Source organism: Hyposmocoma kahamanoa, unplaced genomic scaffold, assembly GCF_003589595.1.
Source record: "Hyposmocoma kahamanoa isolate Upper Pololo Valley unplaced genomic scaffold, ASM358959v1 230, whole genome shotgun sequence".
In the NCBI taxonomy this organism is placed as follows: domain Eukaryota; kingdom Metazoa; phylum Arthropoda; class Insecta; order Lepidoptera; family Cosmopterigidae; genus Hyposmocoma; species Hyposmocoma kahamanoa.
In genome coordinates, this window is record NW_020653749.1 from 1,386,760 (window position 1) to 1,406,908 (window position 20,149).

General features: G+C 36.2%; 1 protein-coding gene across 1 annotated transcript in view; it reads right to left on the reverse strand.

The window, feature by feature from the left end:
* Positions 1-20,149, reverse strand: part of LOC113228386 — a 794,000-nt gene that overhangs the window by 290,766 nt on the left and 483,085 nt on the right. The window contains exon 3 of the mRNA XM_026461662.1: positions 15,505-15,676. Coding sequence (XP_026317447.1) covers positions 15,505-15,676 — 172 coding nt within the window. The remainder of the gene's footprint in view (positions 1-15,504; positions 15,677-20,149) is intronic.

Consider the following 20,149-nt stretch of genomic DNA (forward strand, 5'->3'; position numbering starts at 1 on the left):
ATTATTATTTTCGCTTTGAAACCAAATTAAGGTTACTCAGTGTTTCCAGTAAAAAGGGCATAATGCTGAAGCAAAGTCTGAGGTTGGCGTACGCGGTTCTCAACTGCCCTGGTTATGGCGTCCGCGTTATCCATGTATGTGTGGACTTGGGAGAAAGCCATAGTATCCACACAGATGGCGTTCTTCAGTACCTTCTTGCCCAGTTTCAGATACTAGAATGTAGTGTCAAAGATAGAAAAAGGAATGTCTAATGTCAGCGACGCGCTTCTTGTTATAAATAATCTATAGTGTTTATTTTTGAAAATAAGCATTATTTTTCTTTACGCCAACTGCAGCGTGGCTATCCGTTACTACTGGTGAGCGGTACTGGAAGGCGACATTATTGTTATTCGCCCTAATTTTGGATTAAATCCTCTTACCCTAGTTACACTTAGGTTAACGACGGTTCAAAAATACAAAAAAGATTGAGGAATCAGATTTATAAGGCGAGTGTGTAGCTGCCGACCCAGAACAACAACAAAGAAATTGCCTCCATGCCCGAACGATTAGCATGCCTACCACGCAGAGGTTTGTTTGTAGCAGTAGTCAATGTGAAAGAATTCGTCTAGGGAAGTCCTGCCACCTTACCTATGTCATCATTACTGTGTTCCGGTTTTGAAAAGTACAGGTGCTGGTGAAATTACAGGCACATAGGACTTGTCTACTTTGACTTGACTTTGTCTTTGCGGTTTAAAGATCTAAGTGGCACGTAGATGACAGACATGTAGCTAACCATCAGGCGCACGACTTGTTTGTCCCGTCACTAGATATTATAAAAAACGGTCGCGGGTTCGATTCCCGGTTTGGAGAAATATTTGCATAGTCTACATTTATTTCTCTCGTGGGTCCAGTTACTTGGGAACATCAAATGAGAAAAGTAGTTCAAATTTATGTAACCTTAACGGCTAAAGTCAGTTATAATCGGTCTTCTAGTACTTAATCTAATTAAACCTCTCGTAACCCATCGTTTGCATAAAGCACCACAAATGTACCTATTCCGGACCTTGGCCGGTATTTCGGCCAAAATTAACCCAGCAATTACTGGCCCTGACAATAACTATATCCGGTCAAACGCCGCTTCCGGTTAACTCGGATAATTAGACGTTAACAGTTCGCTTTAGACTTAAAGTTTAACAATGGGGGTTAACTGTAAGTGTTTGTTTTCGAATAGCAGTTACTTTGAGTGTAAACGGTCATTGTTATGTTCATTGACAAAGAAGATCGGGAGTTGGACATTTAGTCAAGGATTAACCTAGATGAAATTTGATCGTTGTATAAATGACTTAAGAGTCTATACAAGCTGATATACAAGATGAAAAAGGACTCAATTACTCCATATGATTACATGGCTGTAACTAAGCAAAGATGACACGATCCCTTTTCATCTCGTACACAACTCCGCACAGCATACTCACATAGATTCTTCTGCTTCCTTGGCACATTCCTTTATTTTAAAATAAATTCTACTTTGCATTATTTTCATATGAATAAAACTGAATGTAAAACGACCGTCAAATTTTGGCTTAAGAGTAAAACCTACAATGATACCGAGGACTTGTTGGAAGTTATTTCATAATTTATATTTATATAATAAGTAATGTTTAACTACTTATCTTTTATAAATTGTAACTACTTATCACTACTTATCTTTTATTTGTTAAATTTATAAAATCTTTATTTTTTAAGCTTTGTTACGAAAAATGCACTATTATGCCTAAAATACAGGTACACATGTACTTAGTTTAGGCATCGCAATTGCACTATTGGGCACTAAGATTAAAATGTTTAATTTTACCATGATTATTTTATATAATTTAGATTTTTTTTTGTTTTGTTTATTACTGTTTATTTTAATATTTTATCTTCAATTACATTGTTTTCATTATAATTGTATTAGATTAAGTCATATTGAAATAAATTTATCTTATCTTATCTTATCTAAGCTCAAATGGCTTTGGTTGATTCCGCATGACAGTGAAAATTTTGAATCACTTTGGAAAAAAGTATTGCAGTAAAATTGGGGATATACACTAATTAATATACGGGATACAGTGCGGGTCTAATATTGTGTAATATGACTTTTCAATTAAAATACTTTTAACGTAAGTTTTAAACTTAGATAATGATATTCTTAATATGTACTCCGGAATCTTATTGTACTACAGTTCCCCATAAAAGAGTCGTTTACCTTAGTTAAACGAAATCGTGGTACCATGAGCTTGGACTAAATTCTAAGGTTAATTTTATGATTATTATCATTGACTTACAATTATATGGACGTCGGGTCCGCGCTAAAAAGTGTCCGAACTTATAGGGCGTTAAAATCGTATACAGAGCGTCATTCATGCTTTAGTCTTCGTTTGTTTCTTCTGACAGCAAAGCAAGCAAAATTAGACAGTACTGCGATGACATTACAATTTAAATTCAACGTTTTAGCTTTTTCATATTCTTTTACATGTCACTACGTTTACATAGGTTGACTTGGAACATTTTTTTCGTGGTTTTTGTATTAGACCCGTCGTCCATTTATTTGTAAGTCAATGATTATTATGTATATTTTTATGGGCATACAAAATATTTGAGTGAATATGCCACAGTCATGATACCAGTCTCCTTAAACTTTTCTCTGAAAGGAACCCGAGAACCTAAACGGTACACAGAACGAATCGCTCGTTTTTGCAACACAAATATGGTTTGTATATCTGCCGCTATACCACACATGAGAATCCCGTAGGACATTATAATATGGAAGTAATTAAAGTAAACTAGTCTAGCAGTAGCAACATCGGTAAGCTCACGTATTCTACGGACTGCTTATGCACTAGAGCTTAATCTTACCTCGAAGAAACTCAACAAGAAAACTTTTGTATTCAATAGATACTTTAAAAAAACATCATGATATTCAATAAAATAAATATCAGGTTTTTTTTTATAATATCAAATGACGGGACAAACAGGTCGTGCGCCTGACGGTAAGCTACACGCTTGTCCATAACAGTTGCAATACCACTCAGAGCTTTAAATCGCAAAGATCTGAGGGGCACTGCCACTGTGCCCGTCACCCTGGAAATAAGTTGACAAGTCCCATGTGCCTGTAATTTCACAAGCACATTTACCCTTCTAAGCCGGAACGCAGTAATGCAAATATTACCGCTTGTCGGTACTTCCGTAGATGAACTTTTTCATAAAGAGCTCTACTGCTGCTTACTGGTTCCATGGTCAGCTGTGAGAGTGAGTTGGTTTGTTTGAAAAAAACAAATATAGGTACGCGATTTAGATGCCTGATAGATAGCATGGCATGATAACATTCATATAGTTGTAAGTCTGTAGAGGTTGGTAAGAGCGATAGCCACGGTGAGGCAATTGACACTGGTTTGAGTCCAGTCAGATCGGACATATTTCGGTGTTTGTCTTTTACGAAACATTTACATTTCCAATGTGTTGCACTCACGAAAACCTAAGAAATCTTTAGTCGTCATCATTGACTTACAAATAAATGGACGACGGGTCTAATACAAAAACCACGAAAAAAATGTCCCAAGTCAACCTATTCGAAATTTAAATTGTTATGTCATCGCAGTATCGCGCTGTCCGTAGAACAAATGAAGACTAAAGCGGAGTGTCGCGCTCTGTATACGATTTTAGCGCCTTACAAGTGCGGACACTTTTTAGCGCGGACCCGACGTCCATATAATTGTAAGTCAATGGTCGTCATTCTTTTTATACTTCTAAAATTATCACAAATATACACCTCATTTGTTAATATCGATTGAAGAGCTCTAACACCAGTAGAAATTATCTTCGAACAGCTTTGTAAATTTCCTCCGCCAAGTAAATGTTTACTTTTGCCTCTCATCGCTCTCGCTAGCTCTCGTGATCCACATAAGCAATTGTCGCTACCTCTTATAGCTCAGGATATTCGAAGTACAGTCACGTAGCGACATTATCAGAGAGTTAGTTAATCAAGTTAGTGCGACAGTGTCCTAGAGTGCGCTAGACGACTGGCAATTTCTCCGGCAATGCTTAATTAGTTAATATAAGTTATCTTGTATAATGAGTTACAACATTATTACGTAAAATTTAATTACCATCGTCAACTCTAAGGGCTTAGGTTAAGTCATCACCTCTCTTCAATGTGCAGAAATCTGTAAACGAGAAACCATAGAGATGTTTTCTGTACTACTTCGGACTGTTCTAATATAAAGTTTTTGTAAAAAAAAAAACCGACTTCAAAAGTTTTATCCCCTAGTTTAACACCTGTATAGGTGGAATATTTTTTCAAATTTGAATGGTACCAATACTGGGGTACTCTCTTTCCAATAAAAAAAGGAATCGTCAAAATTGGTTCCGGAGTAATTGCGTAACATGCATAAAAATAATCTCACCGTTACCAGGAAGTGCACAAAACCGTATTTATCCCCTAGTTCGCCACTATACGGTACTTAACATAGGAGATAATAAAAATCGGTGCTCACTGTTTAAAGTATATTGAGAGAATAAATAAATAAATATAAATAACGCACACACTCAACATGGCCCCGCACTAGGGAAACCCTGTGTCGCGGGTGCCATGGACACACACATAGACAACCACAAATTACACCCAAACTCATGAGAGAAATAATTGTAGGCCATACAACTATTTCTACCGGCCCGGGAATCGAACCTGGGACCTCTGCGTGGCAGTACGGCATGGTAACCGTTCGGCCACGGAGGCAGTTTAAGAACGAGAAGAACGCATTAAATTGTAGCTTAGCAAAACCAACCATTAAAATAATTGGTCCTTATAAAATTTAGGTGCTATTTATAAAAATAAGTTTTCATGCATAGACAGCTACCCGTGGAGGTGGAACATTTTCTTCAAAATTATTTTTTTTTAAATTTTTTATTTATTTATTGTATAAAGGACAAAATACACAAATATGTTTCTAATCGCATTTTAAACCACTAAGGTTTGTCATAATGCGACCTGTATCTACACAATGCAAATTTGAACATGCTAGCAGAAGCTTATATTTAAGTGTAAATATTTAAGTAATTTGTATAAATAATCTATAATATTAGGGGTTAAAGTATGAAATTATATTTCTATTATATAATTATATTTATATATTTATGTTACTAAAATTAATAGGATTGGGTAAATACATTCATCTTATTATATTTAATGTTCATCACATTTTTTTAAGTTTTGTACAAAGTAATCTTTAAGTTTATGTTTTATATTAATGGTTGTTATGGTATTTCGTAGTTCCAGTGGTAACTTATTAATAAGTCGGGGAAGAAGGTAGGACCGCTGCTAAGGTACCCTCTTCCCAACAAAAAAAACATACATACAAAAAAGCATACAGTCGAATTGAGGACCGTAAAAACTTTCTAAATTAGTTTTAGACTGAATGTTCTGCGTAGTGCCTAGAAGACATCCTGAATGTTTAGATGCCTGGGTTGATACGGAGATGAGATTTGGGAAAAAACAATAATGAGTTTAGTCTTTTAGTAATGCGTGTTATAATGTTGAATAAAAAATATAAACTGAGTCGGTCTGCTTGGTACGTGTCATGGCGGACGCGAACTACGAAAGAAACAAGGGAGGAGTAGTAGTAGATTTGAAAACGCGAGGGACGTTGACGTCGTCGTTCTAACGTAACGCGGGGATATAAAATGTGCGACCCGCACGACGGCCCATATAACGTGGTTATTGGCAGCAGCAACATTAATGTAATTTTGTATTATGGCAACATTGTCAAGGCGCTCGGCCTCTTCCTTGGTACAATTAACGGCGTAACGTGTGCTCTTGTAATTTGTAATATTAACATTAAAATTTAGTGATTTCAAACGGAGTGTTTGTTTTTGGCAATCATCACCATCGCCTCAAGCTCTTCATAAACAAATGATCCGACTCGAAATACGCCGAGGAGACCGAGCGCCTTGAAAATGTTGCCATGATACAAAATTACATTAATGTTGCCGCTGCCAACAGTGATCTTGAACCGAATCACTAGATAAGGTTTTTCGTTAAAAAAGCAAACACCATTTGCCCAAAGCTAACATGTAACCGTTAACTTAAGTAAGAAATATTTCCAAGCATGTCAAGACAGGTAGGTAATTTCTTCATCAAATTACCCAATTCCGTACAAGGTATCCTAATTCCGAATCCTATCTCCAATCTAAATGAGCTCATTCTCGAATCACAAACACACGGACGGACAGAACAATAGTGCACGTGACTCTGTGACTACGTGACCCTCAACGGGGTCACGTAAACGTGATGTAATAACGTGAAAACGTAGATATCACTTTATTACCTTCGAGATTAGAGACGAGTGGAATTTATTGGGGATAGGCTTTCTTGCTGACGTTACATCTTGCTAGAATTTTTTGCAAGGGATATTGGTGCCATAAGACGATAACCTCTGGGTGTAAAACTTTTACGCTTCTTTAGAAATAACTTTGTATATGTTTTTTTTCTCGCTAATATTGTATGATCAATAGAATAAAACTCGAGTCCGAATTCATTAATTAAACGACAAACTCGTTTGGTAATTATCATTTTGCAGAAAGATAAATTACCGTCAGAGAAGTTTCAAAAACTTCGGAATTTGTGAAGTTAGGTTTTCTTGAACGGGACTGTACATACAAGCTTGTGGTTTCATATAGTACTTATTTCTTTCTGTACTATGACTTCTTTCTGTTCAGACGGCAGTACATCAAGCTACACATTGACGGATCTTGTTCAGTTGGACTGGAAGCGATATTCGAACAAAAGTTCACAGCTTGATATGCTTTTGACTGTACATTAATATTAAAACTTATTAATACTTTGTGTTAAAATGACCTTAATCTTTGAAAATCCCAAAATTAGGGCCGGCCCCGGGTTCAATTCTCGGTAGAAACAATTTAAAATGAAGTTTTCTAAACTAGATCTGGTCTGAGTGTTCTGGGTCACGAAGTTACCATCGTTATTCTGGTCACTAAAATAGTACGGAGAATTTTGTTTGAGAGAGAGTTTTGTTTAACCATGGTAGTGAATTATTGTTTGCATTTTTTATTAGATAGCAACTAAATATTTAAATAATTATAACTTTTTACAACAAAATCCTGTCATATCCTAGTTTACCAACCTCCGTTTTCAAGTCGGTTAAATTATATTTTTAAACGTTTCTTAATTTTAATTTCCAAGAAACAAAAATCTTCGGTACAAAGCAATGCTTTTTGCCTATAAATAATTGAAGTAAATATGGCGGATTTAAAAATATAGACACGATTTAATTATTATTGATACAAAAATCGATCAACTCCACGAAAACTTCCTTCGAATTCGAGTTTTCGATCTGTAGGTCAGTTAGTAAAAGCGGTGGCCCCGGTGTGGCAACAGTTACTGGTTCTAGTCGAGTCAGATATAATTTTTATTTGTATTTTTCGGTTTGTATCAGTAATAATAACAAAAAAATTTGGAAAAAATATATTGAATATTATGGTCGTAAAAATATAATGATATTCAACGATTAAATAAGACAGTCTAATGTTAAATATTCCACCAATTCATAGTAAATAAGTGTAATGTACAGTAGTGGCCCTTGTCAAAGAGAATATTCGAATACCTAAATGGAAAGGTTTAAAATAGACAGGGATGTTCTTGTGCTAATTTTAAATGCACGGGGGGTGGCGGCTAAGTTGTCATTGCTGTGGTTCAAGTACAGTTGTATCGAAAGAATTTTGTCTAAATATAAATTAAATGTTCATAAATTTACTGTGACGCTAGTGTAAGAATTTTAATTTCTTTAAATTTCTCTCTCAAAAACGGCACGTTTTAACAGTGCAAAGATTCCATTAATATCGGCGGCATTACCCCAAAGCAAGTGGTACATTGCGAGAATAGACCATATAGAATAGGCTGGACAAGGCAAGTACTTACTTGAGTAGAGCCCCAGAACGGAGATCAGAGGGCACGGCAGACCACCGCAGCGCTGGATGGATGAGTCGGGCACAAGATTGCCAATCTTGGCATCCAACCTATATCCAAGATTGGATAAAAGAATGGCCGCTATGATGATGATGATAACCCCAAAGCAAATTGCCGTATGTCATTATATTGTAAAAGTAGCTAAAGTAAACCAATCTAGCCGTTTCTACGTCTCAAAGTTTTCGTTGTTTATAATGGTATACATTACAGAGCTGAGCCGTTTCGAAAACTTAAAAATACACACTATTTTCCTTCATCGTCATCATCATCAACCCGTTCACAACGTCCTACTGCTGAGCACTGGCCTCCTTTCAGACGAGGGTTTAAGCCACAGCCCGCCACGCTGGCCCTATGCAGGTTGGGAACTGCGCACGTTTTCTAAGGATTGTGTACCGTCTTCGACTAGCAGGTTTCATGGTAAATTTCAAATTAAATGTAGCACATACATTCCGAGAAACTCAGAAGTTCAACCCCGGATTCTATTCCAAGGCCTCTGCTTGGAAGGCGGTAGGTCAAACCATTTGGCTACCCACGGTTTCCTTCGTCATTATTTAAGTTTTATTTTATCATTAATTAGTAGATAATCTAGCGCATGATTTGAAAATATTTAGGTCCGTGTTAATAAATAGCTCCCAAATTCGGTATTAATTGGTGTGTCGGTCAAAGGCTCTTGTTTTAGCAGGCTATAATCTTCGGCATCTTGGATGATGCCAACATCAATACATGTCAAGTCATCAAAACCCTGCACTTGATTGATTAATACTTAATAACTAACTTGAGTGGTAACTTAAGTACTGGATGATGTTTATTAAAAAGGGGAAGTTTAGACAAATTTAAAGTGACGCGTAATACAGTAATTATCATTCTGCACTTGAATATTGTAAAATAAAACTTAATATTTAGAAACCCCGATACAAACTCTGACCTGAGACTGGTGTAGTAATAGCTGTGCCAAGCACAAGTCTGGTCGTGTTAGGAGTACTGCTGCCACTTATGGGATGGCTCTGCTAAATACCAACTGGCTATCTTGGATTCAGTCGACAAGCTTGCCAAAAGGGTTATAGGTGACTCGGAATTAGTAAAGGCGAAGCTGCAGAGCCTTGAATACCGTCGTAAAGTTGCCTGCTTATCGGTATTTTACAGGATATATCACGGAGAGTGTGCGATGGAATTGCATAATTTAATTCCGCCTCCCCTTTCCATCATCGGGGGATTAGTCGTGGGCTGGGGTTCCAACCCTATGTTGTGGATATTCCCAGGATTCGCGCGAACCGTTTTGCTTCCACATTTATATGGCAAGCGGTTAGAGAGTGGAATTCCCTGCCTGTGGACTTATTTCCCGAACGCTATAACTTGGACCTTTGAATAGACAATATTTAGATGTGCATGCTACATCGCCGACCTCGTCGTCACTTTCCATCAGGTGAGATGGAGGTCAAATCCGCACTTTTTTATTTAAAAAAATCCGCAAATTAAATAAGGCAAAACACTTCATTAGATCATGGTTATCACTGTAAAGTCGGATTTCTATAGTTTATCAAATTACACGTCGATCGGAGTAGTGGAAATAAAATAAATGTTCATCTTATGACAGAGATCCAGATCGCATTAATAAGGTGAACTCAGGTTTTTCTTCCATTCATCTCCATCAGACGTCATGTGTTGCTCAATCCCTTCGTGCACGTATCATCTTTCAAACAATTAATCAATCTTTCTTTGGACTTTCACCTCCCATAAAGCATTTCGTATTCAATTTCTTCAGAGTTTTTTAGTCCCTGTAGAACTCCTGTGAAAGAGTTTGTCTAGGGAAGTGAGCATATTGCGTTCCGGTTTTGAAAGGTAGGGGTGATGGTGACATTACAGGCATATGTCACTTAAATCCCAGGATGATGAACGGAGTGACAATACCCCTTAGATCTTCGCGATACAAAGCTCTTAGTGGCGCGGTAGCTGTTACGGACAGGCATTTCGCTTACCACCACGCGCACTTGTTAGGCCCGTCATTTGGTATATAATTTAAATAATAAAGTACAGAATACTAATTACATCCTTCCTCCCACCCCTAGTGTTCCACCCTTAGAGGTGGAATATTTTCTTCAAATTTAAATGGGAGCACTAGTGAGGTACCTTCTTTCCAACAAAAAAATAATCAAGAGTTGTCTCGTCACATAAAAAATACAGTCGAATAGAGAACGTCCTTCTTTTTTTGAAGTCGGTAAAAATATCAATGCGGTGACTCTCCTCCGTCCTTTTTACATATTCATACCAAATTCTGGACATGATTTGGAATTGCGTTACTTCATTAGATCTCATAAATTATTCCTGGACAAAGAAATGGTCCCACCATTGATCCCACCATTTCTTTGTCTCAATGTTGGTATTCATAGTATAGGTTATTGTCTATCTACACATCGAGTCATTGCTGTCCGTGTCTAGCAGATTATTATTACGCCATCGTGTACCCATCAAGCTTAAAAAATACTCAATCCGAAAACAATGGACACGATCTCGATTCCATTATCGCCACTCGATAAATCCAACGGGGGCTTATTACGAACCTGATCACAGGAAGGGCTTAATTCTATTGCGTTCAATACCGATTACCTTTAATTTCTATTGCCTTTGGTACAGTCTGGTCGAGTTTTGGTTAGGTGAATTTTATTATCTTTTATTACTCTTTCTGTTTATGACGTCAAGCGACATGTCTATTCAAATTAGTTGCAATGACACTGAGGTCGAAATTGTAAAGATCTGTGGGGCATTGCCAATGCGCCCGACACTCTCAGACTTACATTGTTAAGTTCCATATGCCTGTGATTTCACCAGCACCCTTTCTCTTCTAAACAGGAACGTAGTAATGTTCATATTACTGCTTGGTAGTAAAAATAGGTAAGAAAATAAAAAGTAAATAAAAAAATAAATAAATAAAAATAGTGAGGTAAATCGGTATTAAAATTGTACTCAAATCTTTTAGCCCGTGACGCAAAGCGGAGGAAGTTACAAGCAGCCTGTGCCAGTCTGTGGCATCATAGGTCCTAAATGGATGGACTGATGTCAAAGGTATTACTTACCTACTTGAAAGCTAATTTAATTATGGTGGTTCTTAGGTATGTTTGATAAGTACGTGTTTAACATGTTTAAAGATCATTTGCTCTTATCCCGGTAAGTCTAGGGATGTCTGTCAGAAGATATATATTAATTTTATTACCCTAACCCTTCAAATCAGTTAATTATTCTGACGTGAGGCTGTGATTCGACGTTTATAAATATAACATACGTTTCATCACCAGACGGGTTGCATCATTCTAGAAGAAGAGCTTTATTAGCCTTCTTCGTAAAGCGAGTATCAACTAAACTACAAGTAATAAAAAAAATTTCACAGTCCTCTCGCGAGTAATCAAAATTGGGGCTTCTGTTTTGAAGGCCAAATCTTTGGAAAAACCTCTCTCTGTTTAATTACACGGAAGTAAGAAGAGGTCATCTGTTTATCACAACTGAATGAATCATGAGTAAGGTTCCTTTTTTCTGGTCAAAATTTAAATAAAAATTTCGTGACGTGTTACTCTTTCACCGATCCCTTTATTTGATGTCCAACCACGCTGAAGTTAGTGGAGGTGACTGTACCCATAGGCGTACTTGATTGGCTTGCTGATCGCTTTTTAATCTGTCAAGGGATTTTAGATTATGAATCAATACCAATGAAGATAATAATGCTCAATCGAGGATTATTTCTTCAAGCACTGATTTTATTCGGAAATTAAAATTGAAGAGAAGGTTTCTATATATTATCAATTTCTTGATCTTAAACTACGAATACAAGAAGAAAAAAATTTACTCGATATTCGTTTCGTTCATTGGTCCCGCCAGGATCAGAATAGAATAGAATAGAAACCATTTATTGCAATGCCACATTATAAGAAAAACACAAAAAGTCAAATATAAAAAAAAAATAGAAATAAAACAACAACAGCGTAGCAAACATTTATACAACAAGTTATATTGTATAACATAACACTATACTGACATGTGTGTGACTGTGGCGTATACAAAAGGATCTCATTCAGCTAAAGTCACAGCCGAAAGAAGGTTGTGACGCTGGTTTTCAATGGACCCTAGCCGAGTAAGTAACGGACGTGTGCGTCGCGAAGAGGAAATAAAATAAACTACTAAATAATTATTAATACAAAGATTGAACACTAACAAAAAATACTTTCTTTGAGTGAAGAAATAGATTTCTCAAAGATGGCGCTACGCAGGTTCGAGTACCAAATTAAAACAAAAAACTAAACCAGACCTTACTCCGCCAACAGTCTCTTAATTCACTTCTACAATTATCATTACAAACCAACGGCATCTGATTTCAATCAAAAGCAATTGAACCATCTATGTAATGGGCTCCAATTCTGGCTCATTATGTATTCTATTAGTTTTACACACGAATATATGCGACTTAGTGTACGAGGTCGGGAATGGGATTAAATTTAGACTAGCGTAGTGTTAAAGTTCGCTAGTTAGAGACGTCGTGTCTCATTAACATTATCAATTGCTTAAACCTACCTGAATGAGATTCCTTTTTTATGGACCTATAGAGATTATACAGCGATTCTACACAGCTACGCAGCACAAGAAACCCTCTACAGCTGTTAAATTAAATCATATCATTTAGATGATACAAGTCGGTATTATGGATAATAATAAAGAAGAGATGAACATAAACGACGATGAAGTGCTCAATCAAAGTTTGAAAGTTAAAGAAAGATAAAGGCAAAATTGAATAAACTGAAAGTCTTACCTAGAAACCTGCATTATGCAGTGTTTTTTTTTTAAATGGGACAGTATGGGTAAATCCGAAACCATAGAAGATACAAGTAAACTTACCTTAGGAACCATCGACTTCTTTTTTGTGAAAAAAATTTTGGCGTGATCAGGCGTGAGTTGTGATAAAAATGAATAAAATTGATCAAAATTTATTAGTGCTAATCGACTCAGATTTATGACGGGACCATTTCATTGTGTAGGATGAAAAAATCGGGACAGCCTAAGTTGGTTAAATTTCATAAAGAAATTTCATATATAATTTTTTTTTTTTTTTTTTTTTATACATGACAGGCAAATGACTCCACTCCACTTGATGTTAAGTGGAAAGTGGTATCCAAACGCGAAGGAACCTAGTGCAGCGATGGAATCCTCACTGCACTAGCCACCTCCACCCTGCCTGCCTACAATATGCCTCTTCACGCCTCGTTTGAAGGACCGTGTGACCATAATGAATAATGGAATAATTTTTTTTTGGACAAATCACGTTTGACCAAAAAATTGACTATGCCAAAGTGTGCTCACAAAAAAGGATTTAATTGTTCCTAAGACAGTTTCCTTCTATTTTGTATGGTTTCGAATTTCTCATACCCTCCCATTTAAAAAAGCACTGCATTCGTATACAACTTTGCAACTGGAAACAGATGAGTTAGATAAGATTACCTTTACGATAATGAGCACTTAATTTATATACATTATCAGTATACTACCACATCAAAATATTTTTTTTTATTAAAGAAGGCCGACCATCATTGCTATACAATACCAAGAAGATGTATATACCTTAATTTAGATATGATAAAATTAATATCATTCGTCATCGTGGTAAAGCTGAAACGTAAGTATGAAAAATTTGAAATTCATAAACAAATACAACGAACCCTTCAGTTAATACAGTAGCCTATTATATCGTCGGCCTGAAATTGCATAGACCAGACAGCGTGAGACATTTAGAACTGCAGGTGTTGCATTTAACATGACTGGATTCTATTAGAGGGGTGTTATAATAGTGGGGGGAAGTGATAATGAGGTAGGATAGGTGGGGATATAAATAAATCTGATAATAGTCTGGGAGACACGGATTGCAGTCGTTGGTTTATTAATGATAGCGATCGTATGACATTAGGTGTTTCTGTTACACTATTATAACCTGATTTTAAACCAGTTAAGTTAAAGATAGAAAAATGTGGCGAGAAACCACTCCGTGAATTAGAAATTAGCAGTGTCAAATTTGAATATAAACAACAAGTTTTGTAGGCCTTTCAGAACAGACTACATCTTCAGCAATAACAAATATGATATAAAAGAATAAATCCTATAACAATACCACTGTTAACTGCATGTTATATTTCGCTCAGTTTTCCTCCACAGCCAAAATAAGAATTTACATGAACGGCTTCATAAAGACCACAAGCAACGTCTGCATGTTCGTTAAGATGAATTTTCATGAAAACTTGAGATAAATATACTATTATTACAATAAGAAAATTTACATTAAACAAACAATCGTTATCTTTATTCATGAACACAAACCCACCTGTACGTAATTCAGTAACATTGAGGTAACATCCCATTGTTCGCGTGTCCCAAATGTTTTATTCCTTGTCCCTTTGTACGGATCTTTGTTGATTTAATTATGCACTCATCGTAACGCTTTTCATTCCCATTTGTCTTTTCTTTGTTGTGGATTCTGCTATTGCTTTTGTTGTGTAATTGCTTACAATTGTATGGGAGTGCTCTAAGGAGGTGATGTTGGGCCTAAATTGTTTTGTTTAAATAGTTATTACCATGATACTTTGATACAATTTGTGCGATAATGTTGAACAGTACCGAGTATTTATGTAGATTTTCTACAATGGAGTGCATTTACGAAGTCGCTTATATAAATTACCAGTAGAAAGTTCACAACAAACTTTAATGCAAAGTTTGATATTATAGTATGATTTATTGGAGAACCGAACGCTCTTTTTAAATTTTTTTATTTATTTATCTGAAATATGTAATTACTCCGTTAAAAACATACTAAATATTAAACTGTTCAAGACTAGGGATTGATTTTATTTCAATTCCTAATATTACCCCATGGAGCCATATTGAGTCCACCGGTTTTCTTTGAACACAAAGGTATTCGTATTTTATTTTTACCAAAATAAAGTGGCAGTAACTTATAATTTCATAATTCATAATAAATTAATTGTGTAATCACAGGTTTTATATAAGTTGATGTGAAAGAACATAAATATAGTTTCTCTGTGTCCGGCCAAATTTTAGGAATACAAACATTTTGCAGATATTTACTCGCATGCATTGAATAGACTAAATTATGTGTTACGTGTTGTAATAATATCGAACATGTGTGCACACAAATGGGTTAAATAATTTAAACGCAGTGATAGTTATTTGGGTCATTTTTAATGATAAATATTGTAAAATATAACTAGATGTTAAAATAATGAAAAGAGAGAGAGAGAAAAATACAGTTTGTGATTATTATATTCGATATGAAATTAGGTGTTTATTACTTACAAATTTGGACACAGCATAGTATATTATTCAATAACTTGCATAATTGCTTTTCATATAGCATATGTAGGTTTTTCTAAGATAGATATATAAGACTTTCCTTAACTGATTGTCAAATTTCGTGAACAAGTATGTGGAATTTTAAAAGAAAAAAGTACACTTACCTGTCCGCCATGTCTCCTTCAGGCCTATTAATAGGTCCATCCTTATTCCCCGAGTAGATGTAGATCCTGTTCTCAGACTTGTACCATTTAATACTGTGCATATCACCGCATGAGCTGACATCGATTCGGCATTTGATGCGAGCTGTTTCTCCTACTAGAGCCGATACGTGATCTGGTGACAAAGAAAAATAATGTTAAATATATTTTTAAAAGAGGTTGGTAGAATTCTTGCATGAATTGGAAACTTGGCATATTAACGTATAATTATATCTTGTATGAATGTGACTACCATGATAGTCTATTCATGAGCGCGTTTGCCAAATGGGCGAGCTGTTTTGCTTTTAAATTATGTACAGTTTTTGGTTATCAATTTTTTTAATAGTGAATACATAAAACATAAAATTCACGGAACGAACAAGACGTACGCCTGGTAAATGACACGCATGTCCATGACGGTTGCTGTGGCACTCAGGCTGTGCGCATCGTAAAGGAAGGCACAGCCACTGCGCCCGTTACCTCGAGACATAAAGTTGACAAGTCCCATGTGACTGTAATTTCACCAGCACCCTTACCCTTTAAAACCGGAACGCAGTAACACCGATGCCATGCCATGCATTTCACATGGCTACTTGTATTCGTTATTGGTTATTTGATGTACCTGGAAAAATATTTGGCGTACACACAAACTTGAAGACACTGACAAATATGACCGTCTGCACAGTTGAAATAACGATTATGACCATAGTGTGGACGGTTTATTTGCGTATTTGCCTATTTGGCTCCATTGATGTGCCACGTGGTAACGCGAGTTTGGTGTTTGCTGCATCTGTCGTATAGGCAAACAAGGCAAATATTTTGACACACATGCCATCTACACATGGTGATTGTTTGCCAAATATATCAAATACGCAAATACAATTAGACATGTGGAGTGCCATCATCACACCATTCAGTGCTAGAAATAGGTAAGGTAGCTGTACTTCCCTGGACCAACTCTTTCACAAGGAGCTCTACTGCTACTATATAACCCCGGGGTAGACCATGAAGTACTATAACGTTGGCATAGTATAGGAAACCATGTCATTTTCGTCAATTACCGACACACCACAACCAACACTTCCTAACATTGAAGCGGAAAATAGCTGCAAAACTTGCACACCATTTGTAAAATATGAGCATACTCAGCCACTTTAGGCATGAACTTTTAAAGACTTCAAACTTTACCCTCAGACTTAAACTTTACGTGATCGTTTAATCCGGATTAATATTGTTAAGGCTTAGCTTCAGCTTTTTGATTCAAAGACGTTCTTAAAACATTGTGGTGGAACGTAATTCTTTTGTAGATACATAGATAACCACGTAATTTTCGTTTAAAATTTCATTACATTCATAATATGAGGAAGTATTGAGAATGGTAAACGGAAAGAGAACTATCCTGAATACTATAAAGAATAGACTCGGGAAAATGATTGGACACAACAACTCCTTTTAGAAGGAAAAATCGAAGGGACGAGGGGAAGAAGTCGAAGTGCAGCTACATAGACCAAATAAAGGAAAAGGCCGGTGCCGTGTCATACTCCGGCGGGAGACAGGCATGATGATATATTTATTAACAGTAGAGTTACTTATCAAAGAGGTCGTCCAGGGATGTACTGTACCTTACTGTGTGTAGTGCTGGTGAAATTACAGGCACAAGGGGACTTGTCAACTTATGTCTCAAGGTGACGAGCGCAGTGGCAGTGGCCCTAAGATCTTTGCGATTTGAAGCTCTGAGTGGCAATGCAACTGTTGTGGGTAGGCATGTTGCTTACCATCAGGTGCACGACTTGTTTGTCCCGTCATTTGGTATTATGAAAAGAAGTATCTACGTACGTACTACGCTCCTGACAAACCTCCTTCGTCTCCTTCACTCCCATCAATGTCTTCATACATGCCCTTTTATTCTAGGTTTTTTTAACGCCGTCTTTTATTAAGGACATCCTCAATCTGATTGACATGCGTGGGGCGCACTATAAGTTTCCGGAATTAATAAGAAGAAAATACTATAAATGGTCAGAATTTATTGTTTCTCTAAATATTCTCCGTTCGCGTTAATGCACTTTTTTTTATACGAATGAACCAATTTTGAAAACGTTTATGCCACTCCTCCGTGACAATCCCTGAAACATATTTTTCATACTCTTCGACAGCCTCTTCAGGTGATGAAAATCGTTGACCGCGTAACTGGTTCTTAATTTTTGGAAATAAATAATAGTCACAAGGTGCCAAGTCAACGTTGTTCACCTTCAAAAATTAATTTGTCTGTCTGGCTGTGTGAGAACTGGCATTATCGTGGTGCAAGATGATATAGCGTTTACGGTTATTTTTATGGAGTTTGTCAGTGACGTCCGGCAAACAAATGGTCGTGTACCAATCACTATTCACGGTATAACGATTTATTAAAAAAAGAAGCATTACATAATAATACTGACCTAGGAAAATTCTATAGCTACTTGGCAGGTTAGAAGACAATCACCATAAAACTAGTTTTCCAAAATGTAAAGGAACACTGCTGTGTATTGCCTAGCGAATTCTCCAACGGGTTTTACGATACATATAAAAGGAAATAGACTTAAGAAATGGCGGGGAGTCAGGGATTCAGTACTACAGATAGCTCCGAGGAGCTTTAATAAGACCATTGGAAGGTGGGGGTAAATCGTCTAGATATGTTCTTAAAGTGGTATCATGCCCACTTAGGAACCACTCGCTACAGATACTAACCAGGATTAGTAAAAATTCATGAACGAAAACAATTCTGAAATAAAAATTGTTTAAAATTTAACTTGAAATGGCACTAGAAACTTTTTAAAAAGAGTTTATAGAACACTGGAACTGCATTTCAGTTTGAAACAAAACAATGGCGGCGTTTGGACACCAAAATGACAGGCAGTTTATTTACAGATGGATGTTGTTTAATAAAAGGCATCGAGTATATAACCAGAAATAGAGACGAAATAAGGGCCTTGCATTCCTGGTAAGTCGTCAATGATATATCACTTATAAATATCAACTCTCGTTTGTACTGAAATATAGACAGCGCCAACAACTGACCTGTGTATACGTCTCTGTATATTCCAAAAATATTCTGTATTTATTGCAATAAAGATAATATCTCTAACCATGGCGTGCTGTCCCATTTGGTGGTGTGAGGAAAAACAGCAAAACACCTGATTACAAAACAAACGGAATCAAATTTCATCCATAATTAAATATTAAATATGTAATCTTGCAAGCTAATTGGTCGATTTGTAGTGAAACAATTGACACCCATTGACGACACCCGTCAATTGTTTCGAATTCGGGCTGGCCAATCGGAGCGCAGCTGTCACCGTAATGATATGGCAGCATAGTTTTAAAACAGATTAAACGACAATGCGTCTCTATTTCTGCTTATATTATTATACTCGATAATAAAAGGTAAAGGAAATACTGACTTTGGTAAATACTTTTTTACGTTTTCAAAAAAAGAAGGAGGTTCATTTCCACTATATTTTATTTTTTATTTTACGCGATTACTCCATTATTTGTGAGCCGATTTCCGTAATTCTTTTTTTATTGGAAAGGCGATGCCTCAATAGTAGTTCCTTTCAAATTTGAGGAAAACGTAACCGATTTCAACAAAATTTTGAGGTCGATTTTTTAATAAAATTGTGATAATTAAGATTGTCAAAGAACCATTGACTTACAAATAAATGAACGACGGGTCTAATACAAAAACCACGAAAAAAATGTCCCAAGTCAACCTATTTAAACGTGACATGTCAAGGAATATGAAAAAGCTAAAACGTTGAATTTAAATTGTAATGTCATCGCAGTACTGTGTAATTTTGCTTGCTTCGCTGTCAGTCGAACAAACGAAGACTAAAGCGTGAATGACGCTCTGTATAAGATTTTAACGCCCTATAAGTTCGGACACTTTTTAGCGCGGACCCGACGTCCATATAATTGTAAGTCAATGTAAAGAGCAATCGAAATATCTACCGGAGTTAGTCCAACATTACTTAATATATTCAAAACTAATGACAGATAATTCTTATTACATACTAAACTCCTATCATCTCTAATTTAAAGCTAAATGTTACGCGTTAGTTTTCTTTCAACTCCTCAGTGATAATAAACATTTTTATTTCATTACCAGTATAAACAGGTCTAGTAAAAACTCTGGCTGCTATGGGTGCCGTGTGTCATCCATTATACATTTCCAGTTTAAAAATGACATGAAATGAAATGACCTTATGATTACATCTAGTAATGTCTCAGACAATTACACTTATTACCGTCATCACCCGCTCACGCGATGCGTTCCTCCTACCGCAAAATGGCAGGTATTTGGTTTCGCAAATTAGAAAAGCATTCAGTTTAAATACAAGTTTTTATAAACAAAAATTATTATTCTGCATTGCTAAATAAATACCCTCCGTACTACCAACAAAAACATCTCAAATAAAGTGCAGTAATACACCGCAAATCCCGCACTTAAAAAGCACTAATGAAATTTTTGGTGTACTTGGATTAATATGATAATATTCCGTTTGAGTGGTTCTAACGTTTACCATGAAATTACTCCTTAAAGTATAGTTTATAAACATTTATATTCATGGTAAAC